This window comes from Rhinolophus sinicus, linkage group LG16 (genome assembly GCF_036562045.2).
Source record: "Rhinolophus sinicus isolate RSC01 linkage group LG16, ASM3656204v1, whole genome shotgun sequence".
Lineage (NCBI taxonomy): Eukaryota > Metazoa > Chordata > Mammalia > Chiroptera > Rhinolophidae > Rhinolophus > Rhinolophus sinicus.
In genome coordinates, this window is record NC_133765.1 from 17,811,157 (window position 1) to 17,834,678 (window position 23,522).

The following is a 23,522-nucleotide window of genomic DNA, read 5'->3' on the forward strand; positions in this document are numbered from 1 at the left end:
ATCCCTTAAATGCTACTGCACTCTCCCTATTCTAACAAAAAGGCAGTGTAACTCTCAACGCAGCCGTACCTGTGCTGATCTTGGACTTGCTCTCCACGCTGCTCATGGCAGGGGCAGACGCTGAAGATGCTGCGGGAGGGCAGGTGCTTTTCTTTCCTTTAACACCATTAGTCACTGTCACCCCTCCAGCCATTCCAGCTAAAAGGTCATCACTGCTTTTGGTCTAGAAGCAACAGAAAATCAAAATAAATTGACTAAATGAAGCAAGATTAAATAATACTTCAAGATTAAACAACGCTCTTGACTTTTATATTGAGTTCAAGAGTTCTACAAAAACTTTCTGACAGTTACCAAGGGATGCATCATACTGTGCTACAGAAACACAACTTCTTAATTGGTTTCTGAACAATCACACACTTCTTTTCTGAAATACAGAAATCATATATGTAATCAAAAATTTTATGGAAGCCCGATGTGTGCCAAACACATTGAGGGGTGGGAAAAAATGAAGATATCCTCCTTGTTACTCTTACATCTATGACATGACTTATAAACAGGGGTCATTTTTCTATTATGCCACAGGAAATGCCACCTTGCAATTTCTAGAGAGAAGTATCATTAAGAAGCAGAAGTAATCTGCACTGCTCTAAAATGATTCAATTATGGAGCCAATATCTAAAAGAAATTATTCTGAAATTTTTTTACCTTATCTAATTTTTCAGTCTTCTAATTTAAGCCAAAACTGAAAGGAATTTTTTTTAATGCCTAGGTAATATATAAATTAAAACTAGATATTTTATGGTTAGATCGAGGGTTAGTCAACCTAAATGACAAAGACCATTTGTAGCATTCATTTGTATTTCATAAAGAGGACTGAAAAAATATGAGCTTTTAAAAACGAAAACAAGCACTCTGAAGAAGTCTGTTTTTACTTCTCCTACTAGAAATGAGAGAGAACACAGAAGAGTTAAAGATCTGTTGGGGAAAGAAAAGAAAAACTACTGTTTAACAAAAGAACAAAAAAGTTTTGTACCATTAAGGTGATGGCACAAGTTAATCAGTTTATTTATATTGTTTTCTACCTGGAGTCGTGCTCACCCTTGGATAATCATAATGAATTCATTTCTACAAATTAAAATGGTTCATAAATAACTAATTTCTAAAGTCTCTTCCGGTTCTAATGCCAGTGACTCCATATGGAACAGATTCTGTTCTCATCATTCAATTATAAAAATTATTACATAGTAGTACCATTAAGTAGGTCAATCTGTCTTACTAAAAAAAGGCAGAGGGGCGGCCGGATGGCTCAGTTGGTTAGAGCGCAAGCTCTCAACAACAAGGTGGTTGGTTCAATTCCCGCCACTAAAGATTGAAAATGGCGACTGGACTTGGAGCTGAGCTGCGCCCTCCACAACTAGATTTAAGGACAACGACTTGGAGCTGATGGGTCCTGGAGAACCACACTGTCCCCCAATATTCCCCAATAAAAATTTTTTTTAAAAAGGCAGAAAAAAATTAATGTTTTACATGAATTAAACAGAAATAAGGTTTGGTAATTTAGGGTTGTCACATTATGAAAAATCTAGGTTAGGGCCAGCCCGGTGGCTCAGGCGGTTAGAGCTCCGTGCTCCTAACTCCGAAAGCTGCCGGTTCAATTCCCACATGGGCCAGTGGGCTCTCAACCACAAGGTTGCCAGTTCAATTCCTCAAGTCCCGCAAGGGATGGTGGGCTCTGCCCCCTGCAACTAAGATTGAACACAGCACCTTGAGCTGAGCTGCCTCCCGGATGGCTCAGTTGTTGGTTGGAGTGCGGGCTCTCAACCACAAGGTTGCTAGTTCAATTCCTCGACTCCTGCAAGGGATGGTGGGCAGCGCCCCCTGCAACTAAGATTGAACACGGCACCTTGAGCTGAGCTGCCGCTGAGCTCCCGGATGGCTCAGTTGGTTGGAGCCTGTCCTCTCAACCACAAGGTTGCCGGTTCGACCCCCGCAAGGGATGGTGGGCTGCACCCCCTGCAACTAGCAATGGCAACTGGACCTGGAGCTGAGCTGCGCCCTCCACAACTAAGACTGAAACGACAACTTGAAGCTGAACAAAACCCTCCACAACTAAGATTGAAAGGGCAACAACTTGACTTGGAAAAAAGTTCTGGAAGTACACACTGTTCCCCAATAAAGTCCTGTTCCCCTTCCCCAATTAAAAAAAAAAAAATCTAGGTTATATAATTAATTGCATTAATCATTAAGAATTGTTCATATTCCTGAAGGCTAGTTTCTGTTAATGACATTGGTCATCAACTAAATGCCAAAAAACTGTAAATCAAGTTACACCATCCTGTCAATTTGTCCCTCATCTGTTAGTAAATAAACTCACCATACTCTTATATTTTCAAACCATCTTTTATACTCTGTTAATAAATGTTAAGATTATCTTTGAACTAATTTTTCTTCCTCCAAAGTTAAATACTCTTTCCTTTTAAAATAACTACATCTGAAAACCAGCCTACACAGTCATGTGAAGAGTGGCTTAATAGTCACACCTGTCTGGTTACAATCTGTCTTTGGATAATGGCAAAGTCAAATATACATCAGAGCACCAAGTCAAAACCTCTGGCAATTACAATAACTACCACAGTAAAGTATTGGCACAGGAATAAACCAGTGGAATAGAATAGAATCCAGAAAGAAACTGCATATGTAGACACTTGACTTATGACCAAAGAAACAGTACAGAAAAAAATATTCTTCACTAAATGGTGCTAAGTCAACTGTATATTCACAAAGGAAAAAAAAATGAATGAGCCCTATTTCACCCTGTATCAAAAATTCCAAGGTTTTCTAACTATGATTCAAAATCCTCAGTCATAAAAAAAATAGATGAATTTGACTACATAAAAATCTCAAAAAATATTTTTTTAACTTTTTGCATGGCCAAAATCATAAGCAAAGTTAAAAAAGAGAGAGAGAGAGAAACTGGGAGAGTATGGCTGCAATATCTCACAGATAAAGGCCTAATATCCGTAATACACAAAGAACTCCTAAAAAATCAAGGGGAAAAAGACCAAAAACTACACAGAAAAGAGAGCAAAATGAACAATCATCTACAATCAATTCACACACACTTACAAAAAAGATGACCAGTCTAACAAACAATAGGGGAAACACAACGTTAAGATACCACTTCTCACCTATTAGATTGGCAAAAATGAAAAACTGTAACATATTCCTTTGAGAAGAATGTGGGGAAATAGGTACTCACAAATTGCTGGCAAGAATACATGATATAAATCAGCCTTATGAAGGGATTCTGGCAATAGCTAACAAAGTTACATATGCATTTACCTTTTGCCCAGCAATCCCACATCTAGGAATTTAACCTGAAGACACACCTCCAATAATACAAAAATACATACGCATAAGATTATTCATTGTAATATTGTTTTTAATTACAAAATACTGGAAACACCGTAAATGCCTATGCATATGAAAGTAGCATAAACTATAGTCTATCCATACAATGAAATATTAAGCAGCAATACACAAAATGAAAAAGACTGCTATAAATTCATATGGAGAGACTTCTAGAATACATTAAGTAAATACAGCAAGTGCAAATGTCTATCTACTTATGTCAACTTTTATGTAAGAAAGGGGAAATAAAAAATATACATGTATCTGTTCCTTTATGCAAAAAGAAACACAGGAAGAATAAACAAAAACCCAATCAGACTACCTTTAAGGGGTGGGTAGAGAAGGAATGGGGAAGTGGAAAGGCACTTCTCTGAACACATCTTCTCATATAGTTTGCACGTGTAGAACCAAGGTAGTGTTTCACATGCTCGAAATAAATTAATAAAGTATATAAACAAAGGTGGGGCAAACCCTAAAATGGAACACAATAGGAACAAATGGACCCAACTGTATTTCCAATGACTAACATAATCGTACGGGGCTGGGGGATCCAAATGTCTTCTGGATCACCGTATACTGATCATAAATCCTCAAACTCTCAAACTAAAGACAAAAAAAGTATAAATACTGAACTATAGCTGGTACAGATTTTTGCAGTGGTGTGGGTGAACAATTCTCTAACTATTTTCTATATACTCTAGGATTGAGAAAATAAGTAAATATATTATAAATAATGAAAGCCAGGTTTCTTGCTGTCAGAAAAAGGGATTACAATTATAGAAAGTGGAAAGGGTACAATTGGAAGCATCAATGTGAACTTATAGATTTTAACATATATGGAAAGAAACAGATACAGAAATTGCTATAGATGTGCATAGTATGTGTGTGTGTGTGTGTGTGTGTGTGTGTGTACTGTATTTCCCACTTCTGTCCACTGTGAAGGCTTAAAAACAACGATACACTCAAAACCAATGAGCATACCTAGCTTCCAGATGGTTTAAGTTTCATCCTCTAAAAGGAACAAGGCCTCCTTGAAGAAAAGGATGATTCTAGGGCTGGGGCTGGAAAAGCAGAACATTTAATGTGCCAGAAATTAAGAAACTGATCAAAGAATAATAAAAATATGTCAAAAGGACCCAGGAGCTTGAAGATGTTCCCACTGGCCAAATTGGGGACAATCTGAACATCAAATACATTAATGCTAACAATTTATAGCATGAAGAATCCATGAATCCACACTAATATAATAAATAAATACATAAACTTGGAAAAAGTAAAAACTATTCCTTATAGAATGCCAACAAATAAATGTAGAAGAGATGATGAAATTAGAAAATTAGAAAATTTGGCAAAAATCACAGTAAAAATTGATTCTAGAAGGAATTATCAACAAATTGCTAAAAACTAGGGTACAAGTTTGTTGAGAAAGAAGATATTTACAAAGTTTAAAAGTACCTCTAACAAGATACTTATTAATTACAAAAGGAAACATAGTAACCTGATGATGGAGGAAACCAGCAGATACCACTTAACCAAATTAAGTTAACATCACCAGGAATGGACAAGAATGTACCATGTCCCTGCAGAAATGCTGCGCCAAAGACATATGGCTTCTGTGGGACTCCTGCCAAAATTGCATAACCCCAACTTCATCAGGAGGAAACACTGCCAAACCCAAATTTGGAGGACAGTCTATCAGATAAACTGACCTACACTCTTAAGTAATGTCAAGGTTATAAAAGGCAAAGACAGAGGAACTATTTCTAATTTAAGGGGAATGAAGAGTATAACAACTAACCGCAGTTCATGATCCCAGACTCTATCCTGGACCAGAATAAAATTTTCTTTTTTTGCTAAAATGGACATTAGCACAATTGGTGAAATTTAATTAAAGTCTATAGATTAGATACCACCGTGTTTCCCCGAAAATAAGACCTAGCCGGACCATCGGCTCTAATGCAAAAATTAATATAAGACCCTGTCTTATTTTAATATAAGACGCATTAAAGCTGATAGTTCAGCTAGGTCTTATTTTCGGGGAAACACGGTAGCATTTTATCAATGTTAATTTCCAGATTTTGTAGCTGTACTACGGTTATAACAGAGAATGTCCTTGTTTTTCAGCAAATCCATACTGAAATATTCAGCAGTAAAGGAGCATTATGTCTACAATTTACACTTAAACAGTTTAAGAAAAAAATTCACATATGTATGTATGTTCATACCTACATAGGGAAAACTAACCATGATAAAAGGTTAACATGTAGGGAATCTTAGTAAAGGGCATACTGGAATTCTTTGTACAAGTCCTTCACCTTCTAAGTTTAAAATTATTTCAAAATAAAAAGCTTTAAAAAAATAATTCCAGGGGCCGGCCCGGTGGCTCAGGTGGTTAGAGCTCCATGCTCCTAACTCCGAAGGCTGCCGGTTCGATTCCCACATGGGCCAGTGGGCTCTCAATCACAAGGTTGCCAGTTCAATTCGAGTCCCGCAAGGGATGGTGGGCTCTGCCCCCTGCAACTAAGATTGAACACGGCACCTTGAGCTGAGCTGCCTCCCGGATGGCTCAGCTGTTGGTTGGAGCGCGGGCTCTCAACCACAAGGTTGCCAGTTCAATTCCTTGAGTCCCGCAAGGGATGGTGGGCAGCGCCCCCTGTAACTAAAATTGAACACGGCACCTTGAGCTGAGCTGCCGCTGAGCTCCTGGATGGCTCAGTTGGTTGGAGCTTGTCCTCTCAACCACAAGGTTGCCGGTTCGACTCCCGCAAGGGATGGTGGGCTGTGCCCCCTGCAACTAGCAACGGCAACTGGACCTGGAGCTGAGCTGCGCCCTCCACAACTAAGACTGAAAGAACAACAACTTGAAGCTGAACAGAACCCTCCACAACTAAGATTGAAAGGACAACAATTTGACCATTGTTCCCCATAAAGTCCTGTTCCCCTTCCCCAATAAAAAAAAAAAATAATAATAATTCCAGATAGACTGAGGATCTAAATATAAAATGTTAAAATAATAATGCTTCTAGAAAATAGTATAGGAGACTATCTTGGCCTTGGGATGAGTAAAGATTTCATAAAGAAAACACACAAACCATAAAGAAAAAATTAACAACCTGGACTACATTAAAATTAAGAACATCTATTCATCAAAAGACACCATTAACGGAGTAGAAAGAGAAAGCACAAAGTGGGAGAATATATGTGCAACACGCATAAATGACAAAGGGGTCACACATAGAATAGGTAAAGAACTAAATCAGTACCAAAAAAGACACTGCGCCTCCTTGTAACCATTAGGATGGCTACTATTTAAAAAAAAAAAGAAAAAAGTGCTGGCGAAGATGTAAAAAAAACTGGAACCCTTGTACACTGTTGGTGGGACTGTAAAATGGTGCAGCTGTTGTGGAAAGCAGTATGGTGGTTCCTCAAAATATGAAAAATACAATTACCATATGACCCACCAATTCCATTTCTGGGTATATACCCAGAAAAAGAGAATTGAAAGCAGGGTCTCAAAGAGATATTTGCACACTCATGTTCACGCCTATTATTCACAATAGCCAAAAGGTGAAAGGAACCCAAATATCAACTGATGGAAGAACGGATAAACAAAATGTGGTATACGATGTCTGACAATTAAGTTCACGAATTGTTGCCAGGATGTTGCTAACTTTTTCTGATCTCAGAGGGATTATTTGTTATAAATTTATACCAACTGGACAAACAGTTAACCAAGTTTTCTATTTTGAAGTACTGTAAAGACTGCATGAAAAAGATGACCTGAACTTTTCACCAACAATTCATGGCTCTTGCATCACGACAATGTACCAGCTCACACGGCACTGTCTGTGAGGGAGTTTTTAGCCAGTAAACAAATAACTGTATTGGAACTCCTGATCTGGCCCCCAATGACGTCTTTCTTTACCTGAAGATGAAGGAAATATTGAAAGGAAGACATTTTGGTGACATTCAGGACATCAAGGGTAATACGATGAGAGCTCTGATAGCCATTCCAGAAAAAATTCCAAAATTGCTTTGAAGGGTGGACTAGGTGCTGGCATCGGTGCATAACTTCCCAAGCGGTGGCCATAGTGATATTCAGCAATGAGGTATGTAGCACTTTTTCTAGGATGAGTTCACGAACTTAATTGTCCGACTTCATATACACATAATGAACTATTATTCAGTCTTAAAAACTAAGGAAATTCTACATATACTACAATATGCATACACTTTGAGGACATTATTATGCTAGGTGAAATAAGCCAGTCACAAGAAGACAAATACTGTATGATTCCGCTCATGTGAGGTACTCAGAGTAGTCAGATTCATAGAGACAGAAAGTAAAGGGGTGGTTGCCACTATGAGCTGTGCCCTCCTTTAAAAAAAAAAAGTATATATATTTCCAGATGTAGAAAAAAAAAAAGTTAAGTAAAACTCTATAATCCTAAATATCAATTGGAAATACCAGTATGAACATAGAGACAGAAAGTAGAATGGTGGTTGCCAGGGACAGGGGGTAGGGAGGACTGAAGAGGAATGTTTAATGAGGACAGAGTTCCAGTTTGGGAAGATAAAAAAAGTTCTGGAGATGGATGGTGTGATGGTTGCTCAGCAATGTGAATGTGCTGAAGGCCACTGAAATACACACTTAAAAATGGTTAAGATGGTAAATGTTATGTATATTTTACCACAGAAAAAGAACGACATCATAGTAGAAAAATGAGCGACTGATTTGAACAGGCACTTCACAAAAGATATTGAAATGTCTACTAACCACATAAAAATAAGATGTGCAAAGGTGCTTAATCTCATTAATAAGACAAATGCAAATTAAAGCACTTCAGAATCCCTCTACACACACCTGAAGGGTTAAAATGAAGAGTAACGTACGTGCAGGTGAGAATGTGGAACAAGCAGGACTGTAACCTGGTAACCAATTTGAAAAACGACTTGGTCCTGCAACTACTAAAGCTAAACACTATGCACCCTATGACTCAGTAATTTCACTTCTAGTTACAGAGCCAACAGAAATGCGTGCACACGTGCACTAACAGACGTGCATAAGAATGTTCAAAACATCATTCTCAGTAGACATAAAATTGAAACTCTACATGGCCATCAGTGGGACATATAAGTAACCTGTAGCATAGTCTTCTCATGGATTAGGAATCAGCAACGATGATGAAAAGACACCGCTGCGACAGGCAACACTATGGATGAGTACCATAGCCACCAAGCTGAGTTAAGGAAATCAGACACACGTACAAAGAACGTAGAATATGATTACATCCATACAAAGATGAAAAACTGGCAAAATTTATCTCTGGTGCTGGAAGTTAGGATGAGTTACTTCTGGAGAGGACGGACAGGAAGGGGAGTGATTGAGGGGGACATGCAGAGACCACTGGGGTGCAGGTCTGTTCTGATTCTTACTGGGTGGTGGCCGCAGGGTATGTTCACTCATGGCGATTCCCTAAGTTTAGCACACACGCTTTGTGAACTCTTCTGGATGCACGTTACACTTGAACAAAAAAATAAAACCAAAACGAAAACAACTCTGTACCTCCTGACTTGCCTTTTACATGAAGCTACTTGCAGGCTCTCTTCCATTTTTCCCTATTTCTTTTAATTTTTGTTACACCGCTTTGTAAATACCTATGCATCTCCACACGGAAACATTCTCCATCAGCAACAGTTCAAAACAATAAAATTGATGAAGACTTTTAGCCACTTTTTAATAATAGATGCAAAACGCAAATCATTTGATAAAAACATCGCAGATACAAACAAGGAAATACTACAATGCAAGTACACATGCTTCTCAAGGCAAAGTCCAAGTTTCATTGTCTGCATCTTCATCTCAAAATTTAAGATTAGTTTTAAGATTTCACCTTTCAAGTTTCAGAGATGGATTACTCAATCATACTGCTCACTCACTTTTACACTAAAAAGTATGATCACAAATAATCGTCAAGAGATAGACTGTAACTGAAATAAATGAAGCTTATTAATTCCTATCTATCAATTTTTAGAACTATTTTCAGTATAATGAAAAAGTGTATTACTTGTACCAGGATGAACACGAGCAGTGCGTGAAACCTGAAAATTGTAGGCACGTAGGAAACCATCTCTGCATGGAAAATCATCTTTTCTCCTGTCTGTGACAAAGCGGAAGGAAGCATACAAAGGCCCCAAGCCAGATGTCACAGTTACTGACAGGAGTGGGAACAATTTCCCCAAACTCACTGTGAACAGCAGTAGTGCTTCATTTTATATTTGCAAAAGCTCCAACCAGCAGTGATGTGCTCTGGATCAAGGGGCCTTTCCCATACCTCTCAACTAGATCTGGCCTCAAAAGTACTGAAATGAGAGAGAGAAAGTAAGGGACATCCCAGTACCCTGTCCCTCTAAGAAAAATGCCATGAGAACACTGTGCAATGACAGGTACATATGTGAGAGGGTGAGTATGTGTGCGTGGTACCTAAATCATTAAAAGTCAAACACTTCATCCCTCTGGTTAATCACCAATGCTTCTTCACAGATAGAGCAGTTCAAACTGTGGGGAGGTGTCTATATGCTACAGAAGCACAGTGAAATAGGAAAACTTAGAAAAATAAAATAACACTTAAGTTTGTGGGGTCTCTAAGACTTTTTAATTTTTTCAATTCTTCTGTTCATTTTCACTGTTTTCTTCTTTCCTTCTGTGTCTTCTTACTTCAATTTCTACTCAAGACTTTTTTCTCCTCTCTTAAGTAAAAGCAATTGATCCAGTCCAGGTAAAGTGTTCCCAAATAGCTTCACCTCTTCTACGGCCCTACCCACTACACACAAACACACACACACACACACACACACACCCCCCTTACATAAACCAGCCAACGCAGCAGAGTCACAGCTACACACAGCTGGCATATGGTGGCACACAGATCTGCTTTACAATGAAAAAGTACTCACTGTTCAAGACCAAACTACTAGCAACTCCGAATCCAAGCCTCAGAAGATCTGACATGCCTGCTCAGTGCACTGTAAACCTTCAAAGACACTGCCTGCCACTGATAAGGAGCAACAGAAGGAAGGCAGTAGTGCAAACCCAAGGCCAATGTTTCAACCTGTTCTTCCAGTCACATAAATAACAGGTCACACGGCACTCCACGCCAAAGACAGCCCCAGAAACTGAGTAACCAGTTAGGTCAGAAAATGCTAGCTATCTTACACAAAAGAGTGGCAGCACTGCCACCAAGGAAATAATTCATGGTGTTGATTCAGACTCATGAAACTAGGGCGAAGATCTACTCCTGGTACCATCCCTCAGGCATCAGGATGACACCTGCAGCTCATCAGGGTGATAGCACGGAGAAAATCTGGGGGTATCTCCAAGCCCCTGGGGTAAGTCCGAGTTCAGTTTCAACAACTCTGGAATAGAAAAACCAGCATTTCCTGCTAGATCTTTCAACACAAATCAGGAAGTCCATCACCAGCTGTTCCTGTGAGGTGCTTCTTAAAATAATTAAGCCAAGGGATCTATCAAAGCCCTGCTTGGACAAAAAGGCTTTTGAATGGATCATGTTTCATAGAGTGCTTGCTTTTTCCCTCTTAGACTTAGCAGAAACAATCTCTAGGTTTTTCTCCTAGAGTCCAAGTTTCTACTCAAAACACCACATCTCTAAAACAAACAGCAAAGCACAAATAAATGAATTCTGGACTCAGGCTGTGTGAATCCGTGCAATGACACCTAAAACTTGACCAGCACAAAAATAGGCTGGAGCGATATGGTCCCTTGGATGGTACAAACCAACACAGACACAGACTGTTACTTGCAGGAGCGAGTCCTGGGCTGGAGAAGTTTCTAGAGCTAACCAATAAAAATGCTCCTACCTGTCATTTACTAAGCACTTGCTGTGTGCCAGGCCCCTCATTTCATCCTGACCACAGCCCCATGAGCCCTGGTCTGTTTGTTCCCAAAGCCCATGATCTAATGAGTCACTGTACTAACAAGAACAAAGCCAGCCCATAAAGGAGTGTAAATAAAACTAGTTACACTTGTATTAAATTAGTACCATCTAATTTTAACTTGAATTAATACTGGATCGGTTGTCAGAAAAAGTTTATGGTGTGTTAGGGGGTAGGGTGGGAATAAAAACCCCTACCTGTGGTTTCAGGAATGTTATTGCCGGGCCTCCTTTAAGACCTAACATAAACCTCGAAACTGCTTATACTGCTTTCCTGCTCTCCCAGGGCATCTAACTTTTTCACACGTGTTTTAGTTATTCTACTTACAGTTATTCCAGTTACTCGTTTGTGTGATGCACCTCCATCCATTACTCCACAAACTCCTTGAAGGATCCACCTCCAGCTCACACCACCACCAAGCCTTGAATGAGGCAGGTGCTCAATGATTTGTTCCACAAATAAGCCTACTATTTGGTTTCATTCATAAAGAGTGAGTCCATCAGACTGTGAACTCTCTTCAAAGGCTGTGTGTTCCCAGCACCAGAGGAGGGCGAACCCTAAATAATGCTTATTTAATAAATCACACATCATATTAAGATTCCCGCCTCCTAAAAATCTATTGCATATTCAAATATTGCCACATGAATACCTTTGACAAAGATGCTGCTGTTCCAGGTTTTACAAGTTTGCCTCCTGCAGCTGCTGAAGAAGTGGCGTCGGGTTTCGTTTTTTCCACAATCGGCGGTTTGCTTACCCCAGACACTTTAGGCGCTGAGCCGACACTCCTGCTTGCTTTCTTCATTCTGGGCCGCCGCTTCGTGATGCATTTACAAGCAAATCTGTGGGGAGAAATGGTACTACACTGAGAACAAAACTGGAAGAAGGCTCTTTAGAAATTTGTTTTTGAATAATTGCACCATGGGATAAATAAAAATGTTTGAAAGCTAGATGTCACTACAGAAACTAAAAGATGAAAAAATGCTCAGACTTGTTAATGCACCGTATTTTCAAGGCTTCCTTCTTGAATGTTATTAATCTGAAATTATTTTATTCATTCTAGTTTAGTCAGTAAAAAGAGTATCTTAAGTCACTAACAGAACTGGCTAAATGTAACAGGGTACATTATCTTTAGCATTTAATGAAGCTTGCACTTGAGAATTAGCCATTTTGTAGGTATCTAGGGATGATTATACTTTCCAAATTATCCAGCATAGTCCTAATGACAAATATTTGTGGTAATATCCCCACAGAAGCCAGCAGAATATCCCCCAAAACTCCAACATTCGGGATCCAGCGTATCTTTTTTTTCAAGAGGTAGCATCAAAAATCTTTATCAGACCATTAGCCTAAATTTTTGGTTCAGAAAATAGAGGAATTCTATACACCTGTAAGGAATATGACCAATCTTACACCTAAATGGTACATAGTACAGCAGGTCCTCAAATATCATTACACTATAACATTAATAGAAACTTAACTCTTGTTTATATCAATTAGCGTACGGTAAAACTGGTTTTGTTATACATCCTTTCTCCACGGTTCCAAGAACCTATTAACTCTGTTAAGTGAAGACTTACTGTACTTGACTTCACAGTTACGAGGACTTGGAATAACACTGGCAGTACACAAAGCTACAGCCAGATGACCCCTTGAATACACCTTTATTGACTGAGCTAGACAAGCAGTCTCTACAGTAATATCATGTTTGGAAAGACACCATGGACTGTTTTGGGTAGAGAAATGCAACTAACAAAATAAAAGCCTATCTTGGATGCAAGGAGGTTTAGGTATGATAACTCTGAGAAACTATACGGAAACCAAAAAGTGGTTTGGTCTATTTTTATGAAGATTCCTACATACACTAATAAAAATAAACTTCTTTTTGAAAAGAAGAGGCTCATTCCAATACCCTTAATGAATAATTTACCTAGACTTTGCTCAAACACTCCAGATTTATCTTGCCTTAACATAATAAAAACTGTCCCAACTGGTTTGGTGGCAGGAACGGTGAAACCAAGCAAAGGGGGCTCTGCTCCAGCCTCAGAGCGTAAGGCCCTGGAGCAAAAGAACACTGGTATTAACATCAAATGAAACATAGCACAACTCCAGACACTCTTCTCTAGCCACCCCCAACTTCGAGAGTATTCCATATAGAAAATGCTGTACACGGTAACCATCAAATTACCTATCCACTCTTAACCCTTTCGCCTTCTACCTTCCTATCCCACTGTCAGCGCTCCCTCTAGTTCAGCTCTACCGTCTATTCCCTCCACTTTCCCAGAAGGCACTGAAAATGGCCAAGGTAGATTCCCACGACAGGTACAATGTACTGCTCCCTGCCAATCAGAAATTCCATGATTTTGTCACCTACAAAATGAAGGAATTAGTCTGAATCTACCACTAACTCAAGGTACTGTGTAAAAAAATCTAATTCCTAAGACCCTCTCCATCGCTTTCCCTTTTTACTTATTTCCTTTTCTGAGTTTCGTATCTCGTACACGGCTCCCCCAAAGTTTTTCTCCTCTTCTCATTTCCCACACCTGCGCTCGTTTTCACACCACTCAGACCTCTACCATTCTCTGCCTAACTCCTCCAGCTGCTGTCAAACTTTTTCTACACCAGCACTGACAGAACTTATTGCAATAAAGAAAAAGTTCTCTATAAATCTGCTCTGGCCAATACAGTTGCCACTAGCCTTGTAGCTACTGAGCACTTCCAATGTGCTAGTGTGACTGGGGAACTGAATGTTACACTTGAATTTTAATCTATGTAAAGTTACATGGTCTCTACATACTGGACAATGTAACAGATTGTCCTTTTTCTGCTGCTGTCTCTGTCCCAGAGTTAAAACCTAATGAAGGACCACTTCCCATCCGCTCGGATGACTATAATAAAAACCACAGACACAATGTTGGAAAGGATATGGAGTAATAGGAACCCTCACACGCCGCTGGTAGGAATGTAAAACAGTGCGGACACTTTAGAAAAAATGATCGGGCAGTTCCTCAAATGGAGAAATAAGGAGTTACCGTATCATCCAGCAATTCCACTCCTATATGTAAATGCAAGAGAAATGAAAACATTTGTACACAAAAAACCTATGTCCATAGAAGCATTATTCATAATAGCCAAAAAATGGAAACCCAAACAACCTCAAAATATTCTCCCAATTAAACTATAACAGATTTCTTTGTTAGCATTTATTATTTACTTATGAGCACATTTTTATTACTTTGTGCATACATATAATCATACAGTTCTCATGCTTTCTGCATAAAAAACAATTTTTTGTTTCAATTCCAAATGTCCATCAATTGATGAATGGATAAGCAAAAGGTGGTACATCCATCTAACAGAATATTATTTTGGCATTAAAAAAAAAAAGGAATGAAGTACCAATACCTGGTACAACATATAAGAACCTTGAAAACATTTATCAGATATTAAAAAAACAGACACAAAGGACCACATATTGTATGATTCCATTTATAATTGTCCAGGACAGGCAAATCATAAAGATAGAAAGCAGATTAGACAGGGGTGTAAAGTACAGCATAGGCAATATAGTCAACAATATTGTAATAAATATATATGGTATCAGGTGGGGACTAGAGTTGGAATCACGTCATTAAGTCATATAAATGTCTATTATGCTGTATATCTGAAACAAATATTGAATGTCAACTATAGTTGAAAAATTAAAATAAATAAATAATTGTAGATTAGAAGTTGCCAATGGCTAGAGGAAAGGACATGGATACAGACTGTGAATGGATACGAGTTTCTTTTTGAGATGAAACATTCTAAAATTAGATTGGGATGATGGTTGTATAACCCTGTGAATATATGAAAAACCATTAAATTTTACTCTTTGGGTGCAGTGTATGACATATGAATTATATCCCAATAAAACTGTTAAAAATAAACTTGATGACCACTACCAAAAAAGGACTTCTGAAAAGTCCAACACTGTACAATACCCTATAGATCCAACACTGTACAATACCCAATCAGACAGACAAAAAGAAGGACTATGGTTTGGCAGAGATCTGAGAGGAGATAAGCCAAAAATTTTAAAGATGCTGGGATGCAGATTGGTCCAGGAGACTGGCAGCTTGAGGTGTTTTTTTGTTAATTTTATTGGGGAATATTGGGGAACAGTTTCTCCAGGGCCCATCAGCTCCAAGTCGTTGTCCTTCAATCTAGTTGTGGAGGGCGCAGCTCAGCTCCAAGTCCAGTTGCTGTTTTCAATCTTTAGTTGCAGGGGGCGCAACCCACCATCCCATGCGGGAATTGAACCAGCAACCCTATTGTTCAGAGCTCGCATTCTAACCAACTGAGCCATCTGGCCACCCCAGGGGCTTCCTTATTTGCTTTCCACACCATCTTCATGAAAAAGGATAACCTACTTATTATACAAATTATTTCTAAAAATATCTATATAATGTTGCAACTATAATATAAAAAAAGTAATTTATAAAATACATATGAATTAATACGTAAATGTTCAAGCAAGGCAATACTAGGAATAAAACAGTAAAAAATCCACACCTCTAAGCTAAGTAACTGAATCTGACCTGGCACACGGTACTGGCAACTCATACCACGCTATCTACCATACACGCTATCAATAAGATGATTTTCTAAGTAGGTGAACCACTCTTGGTATGATGGTTAATTTTATATATCAACTTGACTGAGCCACACGGTGCCCAGACATTTGGTCAAACATTATTTTGGGTGTGATGGTATTTCTGAATAAGATTAACATTTGAATTTATTGACTGAGTAAAGCAGATTGCTCTCCCTAAAGTAGATGGGCCTCCACAAATTAATTGAAGACCTGAGCAGAACAGAATAGGCTGAGTAAAATGAATTCCCCAACTGGCTACGTGAGTTGGGACATTGGTCTTCTCCTGTCTTTGGACTCCAAGGGAAAAATCAGCTCTTCTTGGGTCCTGAGTTGCCAACTTTCAGGCTGGAACTTAATCATCAGCTCGTCTGCTTCTCAGGCCTTCAGACTTGGACTGGAACGTACAGCAACGGCTCTCCTGGGTCTCCACTTGCCAACTACAGATCTGGGACTTCTCAGCCTCCAAACTCATGTGGGTCAAGTCCTTATAATAAATCTCTTTAAATATGTGTGTGTGTGTGTGTGTGTGTGTGTGTGTGTGTACCATGTGCACACACATGCGTGTGTACAGACATACCTTGTTTTAACGTGCTTGGCTTTATTGGACTTCACAGATGTTGCGTTTTTCACAAATTGAAAGCAAGGCCTCCACCAGCAAACAGATCACCACTCACTTTATTGTGATACTCGCTTTATTGTGGTTGTCTGGACCTGAACCCAGTACCTCTAAGGTCTCTCTCTCTCTCTCTCTCTCTCTCTGTACGTGTATGTGTGTGTAATTCGTTCTATTTCTCTCTGGAGAGCCTTGACAAATACACTTGGTAAAACTGAGAACAAAATTCCAATTTCTCCTCAATGTGCACAGTAATTGCATTCCTGGAAAAGTCCATATACACCAAAAAATATGTTTTGAAAAATGCTTTCTTTGTGTAAAATGGAATTAGATTTTAGGCTCAGTCACAAATAGTTTTTTTCTATCCACATAAATTATTCAGCAAGATATTCCACAGCTGTACAGACCACAGGAAAAGTTTTCGCTTTGCAGAACTGTCACTTCATTGAGTCTAGAATTCCATGGGCCCGCCCTATTAAATACCGATAGTACCCACCAACCATTGAGACAACCAAAAAAGCTTTCACAGTTTTCTAAAATGACCCCTATTAAGGGCAAGGATCCTCAAAAACAGATACAATTCCCCAGTAGATCCTGCCCCCCCAGACCTGGTTACCAAGGAGATTTCACTGGTCCAGACCCCCGCTAGAGTCCCCTGGGCATGGGAGAGATTACAGAGTGGAAGGAAAGGACAAGCACAGTTCACAGCACCTCGAGTGTCCAAAAGCTGAAAAAAGGCGTGTGCCGGAAGTTACTACTACCCCTTTCCCAACCCTGCTAGCGGGTGCTATGTCAGCACCCACCGCCACCTCTGGCCCAAAGAAGTCAAGGTTTAGGAGAAATAAAAGTAGCTCTCCTCACAAAAACAGTGCAATCCTATCTCTCTACATACGCTAAGGATAATCTCAAACTATCATAATCCATTAATGAAGTACGTCACATGTATTTCTCAATTAATATTTCTTAAAAACATCAAAATAGATGCACTGCTCCCAAACTAGGGAAAGGCGCTGAGGAACTGGAGCCTGTCCCATGGGGCTGGCACCACGCCCCAGCACGTTCTCTGAATCCCCACAAGAGCCCATGTGGGCACTGACAGATGAAGGGACTGAGGCTCGGAGCAGTGGTACCTCTCCCTGCGTCAACCACTCTGCCATGACGGGAGTGTGAATCCCAACTCCACGCCCTGCCCACCACTTCATCCGGCCCCCAGCGCAGCCGTAGGGACACAGAGCTTTCTCCGGAAGGAGCGACTGAGATCTCAATGAGGATTTCATGAGATGTGAACAAAATGTATCAATACTGAAACTGTACTGCTCAATTTGCCCCGTCTAGACTTATCTACTTGTCCTATATAGGTCAGTGCTGGTATTCTTGACCAAAATTTTTTCATTTTGAAAGTACTAATTACCATGATACTTAATACAAAATCTTTTTTAGAGCAGAAAATTTATCACCAGGTCTAAATCAGTCTACTCAGTTACACCTGTAAAAGTAAAATTCTTAGCTACAATCATATTAATTTATAGATACTAGCTACTTTTTTATTTTAAATAATTATTCGTTAGGCATGAGCAAAGAGACAGCACTGCTCTCATTTACAGGAATAGCCCTGCTTTTAGAAGGCTGCAGTCTGGTGGCCAGAACTCTTACCAGGGTGTTCCAGTACTTGGGACCCTCAGGACAGCATTTACCTCCATGTCCAGGAGCCCTGCCTATAGTTAATTACACATCCACAGCTACACAGGAAGCGGAGTTGCCTTTACATCTACGAAATAATCTTATAATTAAAGCCTACTGAGGAAAACAAAGGGCCATCTCTTACCTCCCACATATGGTAAATAAAATACTATTTAAAAATCAAACCACAGACATCTAAAAATGGAAAATATCATGGAGGCCATTTATAGGAAATCCCACATGCAACAACAACGACAAAAAAATCTAGTTACAAGCATCCTCTGTTGGAGGATAATGATTACTATAAGGTTATGAAGCAAATCATTATTTACTCAACATTCACCGAACACTGTTTTGTGCCATGGCAAACCAAATGGCAATTCTCTGGGAAGCTAGTCAGACACGGCATAAACAAACACACGGACATACGAAGATGATTAAGAAAAAAATATCTATTTTCAAGGAGCTCACATTCTAGTGGAAGAAATAAGCTACATACATGAATAGTGAGTAGGTCGCCCTCCCTTATAAATGCTACTGAAAGAGCAAGATAAGTATGGTTGACCACTGAACAACACAAGGGTTGGGGTGCCAAGACCTGGCGAAACAGAAAATCTGAATTACAGATTCCCAACCGCAGACTGAAAACACAGCTCACCCTGAACAACATGGCCTTGCACTGAGCATTATTAATTTAAATAATAACGGGAAAAGTCCACGTATAAGTGGAGCTGCATAGTTCAAACCCATGTTGTGCAAGGGTCAACTGTGTATGTGTAGAGGTGCCAACGGGAGCAGAAAGCTCTAGTCCCCAGTTCTGCGTCTGGGACACCGAGTGGGAGGCACCCGTCACAGAGGTGTAGGAAAGCATGGGCTCACCTGCGGAACTCTGTGGACAGGTCTGGTTAGAACACAGAAATGTCAAAATGACGACTCGTGGGGAAGGGTATTGGCGGGATGGTCATGCTCTGGCCCCTGTGACACAGGACAGCAAACCAAATTAAAGCCAGTGCAGCCCTAAATCGTCAGATCCATAGTTCCTCAAGATGAACATGGTGCTGCTGAGGATGCACTAAAGGGGCACAGAACAGGGGGTTCAGGTCTGAGGGAACCAAAATGGCATCTCCTTCTCTGGAACTCCTTTCCTCTGACCTGAATCGAAGTTCTACATTCAAAGGAAAAGTACCACTCTTCACCCCACAGCTCTCCGAGCGCTGAATACCACTACGGCGCTTCCCTAGCCTGCTCTTCTCCCATGTGGGTCCCACAAATCCCCAGCCACCCCTCTGGATTCCACACCATGTGTGCCCGTCAGCATCATGGGGTGCGGGCCCCTCAGAACTGAGCGCAGAGAGTAGACAGATGTGGGCCGGCAAGCGCGGACTTCAGCACCACCACCCTCTCTCCGTCCAGACGCTCAGCTTCTCTTAACATCATCTCAGCAAGAACCTTGCTTTTCTAGGCGCTACCAGAGGCTCACACTGAGTCTACAGTTACCTAATACTTGCAAGTCTTTTTCACACAAACTGCTGCTAAATTGCTTTTCTTTTTTCCCCTAACATTTTATTATGAAAATTTTCAAATGCCTAGAAATGTTGAAGAAATTATACAGTAAACAACCCCACTTTTTTCCTTTTCATAGTTACGTTATTTATATTCTGGAAAAAATTACACCTACATGTTAAAATTTTCATTTGGTCAAATTCAGCTCCAGGCCCCAGCCTTTGGGATAGTTATAAATTCTGATTTTGACTTGAAACCCATTAGTTACCCCTCTAACAAGCACTGTCTTCTATCTAAGTCCCTTGTCCATTCAGGACCCTCATCTACAATAAAGGAGGTTGGATCCTGAGGAATCTTGAAAGTACCTTCTTCTTGCAAAGCCTTCTAATTTAATGTAATTTATGTAACTGATGGCGAGACCGCGTATATGCGACAAAGCAATGAGGCTTTGTGGCTTTGTACCACCAGAACCTCCCTCTGCTCTCAGACCCAGCAGCGGATCACTGTACTTAAAGTCAGGAGACCTGGGTTCAAGCTCCAGCTTTGCCATACAAGCTGTGTGACCCTGGGCAAAATCACTCAAATCACTCCATCAGCTCATATCTTTGCAACTGTTTCCTCTCCTACAAAGAGAAGCTGATAAAACCTATCTTATGGAATTCTTGTACAAAACAACAGTTAGACAAACAAAAAGAACAAAAATCCTGACATACGTACTCGTTCCAGAAGTTTTTCAACAGGGCTCAAAGGTCAGAAAAATGGTACAACAATCCAAAATTAGGGATGGCAATTTATTTCAGTGATTCAGAAACTCCACCCTCCTTAACCATACCCATGAAAACCATACCAATTGAGTTTCAGAAATAATGCCAAAAGGACCTTAGGAATTTATCTTAACTGTCATATTGCATCAAGGATCCACCCTGAGTGGAGAACACAGAGTGTGCTGGAAACCACGAGAGCTCTGAAGCCCGTCCTCTCGGAGAAGCACCTTCATCCCTGCAGTGTGAAGCAGGAACCCTTGGTGGCACGACAGGAGCGGTCCCCAGTCCCTTCCTCCTGTAGTCACATGAAGATCTTGGTTGCCGTCCCTACTTTTTCCTTTGAAACTCTTATTCACCTCCAATGAGAACCATTTTTTTCCATTATATAAAATGTATTGCTACTTAAAACTATTTAAATATAATTGTTATGTAATTGATATTTTAAAATCCATTGTGCTTATTTTTAAAAACCAGACTCTGGGAGATTGCCCCACCAAGCCTGATCAAATCGGTATCCCCAGGCAAGCTATTTAACCTTTCTGAAATCTCACCTTCCTCGTGTGTAAAATGGGCTGATAATAATACTACCTACCTGAAAAGAATGTGGAGAGGATTAAATAAAATAATGAACCTGACGTACTTAGCAGGGTGGCAGCCCACAGCAAAGACAGGATAAATTAAAGTATCATAATTTATAGAACACACTGCATGCCCCAAGTATGACTAATGTATTATTAAAATAAAAGCACCAACTCAAAAGACACTTTGTAAGAGAAACCCTTTATAAGAAATGACTAAAGATTGTTTTTACTTACTACTTACATTAAATTACACATTATGGTGACAGATGTCAACAAACACCATTTGCTTCTGGTATTTTCCCACTGAAAATTATATATCAGGAAATACTGACACATGGTAGGGAGTCCACGAGAGCAATAACCAAGAGACCTGGATTGTGGCCACAGGCCTGACACAGCCGCATGACCTTGAACAAGTCACGCTAACTCTGAGCCTTGTTTATAAGGCGAGGAGAATGGACTAGGATCTTTCTTTCAGAAATTCAAAAATTCTATTTTACAATTTGTATCCTTAGAACGAGGAATAAAAACTTTTTGAAACAAGGAAAGTGCTTATTAGTTACGATTTTATGTTTATCAGTATCTCACTAAAAATCCCAAAAGTGTTTTGAACTAAGCAATCTAAATACGTTTTTCTCTCTTATTTCACTAACTCCATATTTAAAATGTTGGGATCATGTTAAAATTGTAAACTAAGAATAGATTTAAAACACCCAGAAGGAATCACACAGTCAGGGGGAAATTGAAAGTTAGCAAATTAGCTGCACTGGAGTCAGGACGTAAATGTTGCTAAATGATCTGATAAAAGCATGTGTACTACAAAAACCAAAGAAAATGTTGAAAAGATTGAATAAGAAATGCTTTAATTAAATAAATCATAATGCAATAGCCTGACCCTATACTGAATTCCTCAACATATACATGATTTTTGCGTTTGTTTTTTTTTAATTGGGGAATATTGGGGAACAGTGTGTTTCTCCAGGGCCCATCAGCTCCAAGTCGTTGTCCTTCAGTCTAGTTGTGGAGGGCGCAGCTCACTGGCCCATGTGGGAATCGAACCAGCAACCCTGTTGTTCAGAGCTCACGCTCTAACCAACTGAGCCATCCGGCCGCCCCAACATATACATGTTTTTAATCTTTCTTATTGTGAATTATAACACACAATCAGAAAAGTATACATTTTAAAGACAGACTTGGAGTGGGATTCCTTTGAAAAAGTCCAGGCTTACTCAGAGGAAAAGCCTGAGCCTTGTCATTTCAAAGAAACTGCATATATGCAAGTGGGTGTGTATTCAAGGTACACAAAACAGAGACAGGAAGGAGAAGCCGAGGTGAGATGCCTTAAGGTGTGTGCTTCTCAGCTAGTCTGAACCCACATACAAAAATCCATTACTGCTCAACATACCATGTTTCCCTGAAAATAAGACCGGGTCTTATATTAATTTTTGCTCCAAAAGACACATTAGGGCTTATGTTCAGGGGATGTCATCCTGAAAAATCATGCCAGGGCTTACTTTCCAGTTAGGTCTTATTTTTGGGGAAACACGGTACTTCAATTCTTACTAAGGTGCTTACTGACAATTTTAAATGCTTAGTTTTTATCATAACACAAAATTTTCTCATTTTTAAGAGATTTATTTCATGCATAAAAACAGACATGAAAAATTAGAGTGGAACTATCAACGAATACACATTTAATATGATAGTTTCCAAAAATCAATAATGCAAACTATGACTTAATGAGGAAAGATGGCATTTAGATGTCCCTGTCCTCCACTTCTACCTCCAGCCCCTGGAAGGAAGGCACTTCACCCGTGTCCTCTCTTTACGCTGTGTGTGCACTCCCCTTAAACACCTTCATGGTCACAGAAGGAGGAAAAGGCAGTTCCTCTATGATTTCCACCCCTTTCCCCTCCAAGCCACCTCCTTCCTGCTTAGCCACATTCTGTGAAGGGGGTCTGGAAGTGAAACAACGGGAGAAAGGCTGGCTGTTCACCCGAGCCCACCTGCTAATGTGAGCAACTAAGGGGGCGATGGTGGGCGGGGCCAACACTGTTCCAAATGGGGGCACAGGGGTGAAGTCAGGCTGCACTGGAACAGGATGGAAGGCTGAGCAGGAGATGAAGGATAAAGAACTTTTCAAAAATTTGGTTTTGTGAAGGAGTCAGGGAGTAACGAGGAGATTGAGACATTTTGCTGATGTTGCTACCGCTGTTTAAATACCAAAGCGAGCAGTTGGAGGTGGCCAGCTGGCCAGGGGGACAAGGCCCCAGCATTACCACATTCAGTTCTCATAATCGCCCCACGTAGCCGGGAAGCAGGAAGAAACTGAAGTTAGAGAGCTCAGCAGCCCGCCCCAACCTGCGCTCTGTCTACTAAACCAC

The 23,522-nt window shown here is 40.0% G+C and overlaps 1 protein-coding gene across 5 annotated transcripts in view; it reads right to left on the reverse strand.

Annotated features, from left to right (window-relative positions):
- The window catches only part of SPECC1L (sperm antigen with calponin homology and coiled-coil domains 1 like), a 128,865-nt gene that overhangs the window by 90,152 nt on the left and 15,191 nt on the right, over nucleotides 1–23,522 (reverse strand). For 3 of the 5 annotated variants that reach the window (XM_074321714.1, XM_074321713.1, XM_074321717.1), the window contains 2 exons: nucleotides 12,014–12,203; nucleotides 70–223 (listed from right to left, as the gene is read on the reverse strand). In XM_074321714.1, the coding sequence (XP_074177815.1) occupies nucleotides 70–223; nucleotides 12,014–12,166 (307 nt within the window). In that variant the 5' untranslated portion in view covers nucleotides 12,167–12,203. The remainder of the gene's footprint in view (nucleotides 1–69; nucleotides 224–12,013; nucleotides 12,204–23,522) is intronic. The other 2 variants (XM_074321716.1, XM_074321715.1) reach the window with 1 other exon arrangement.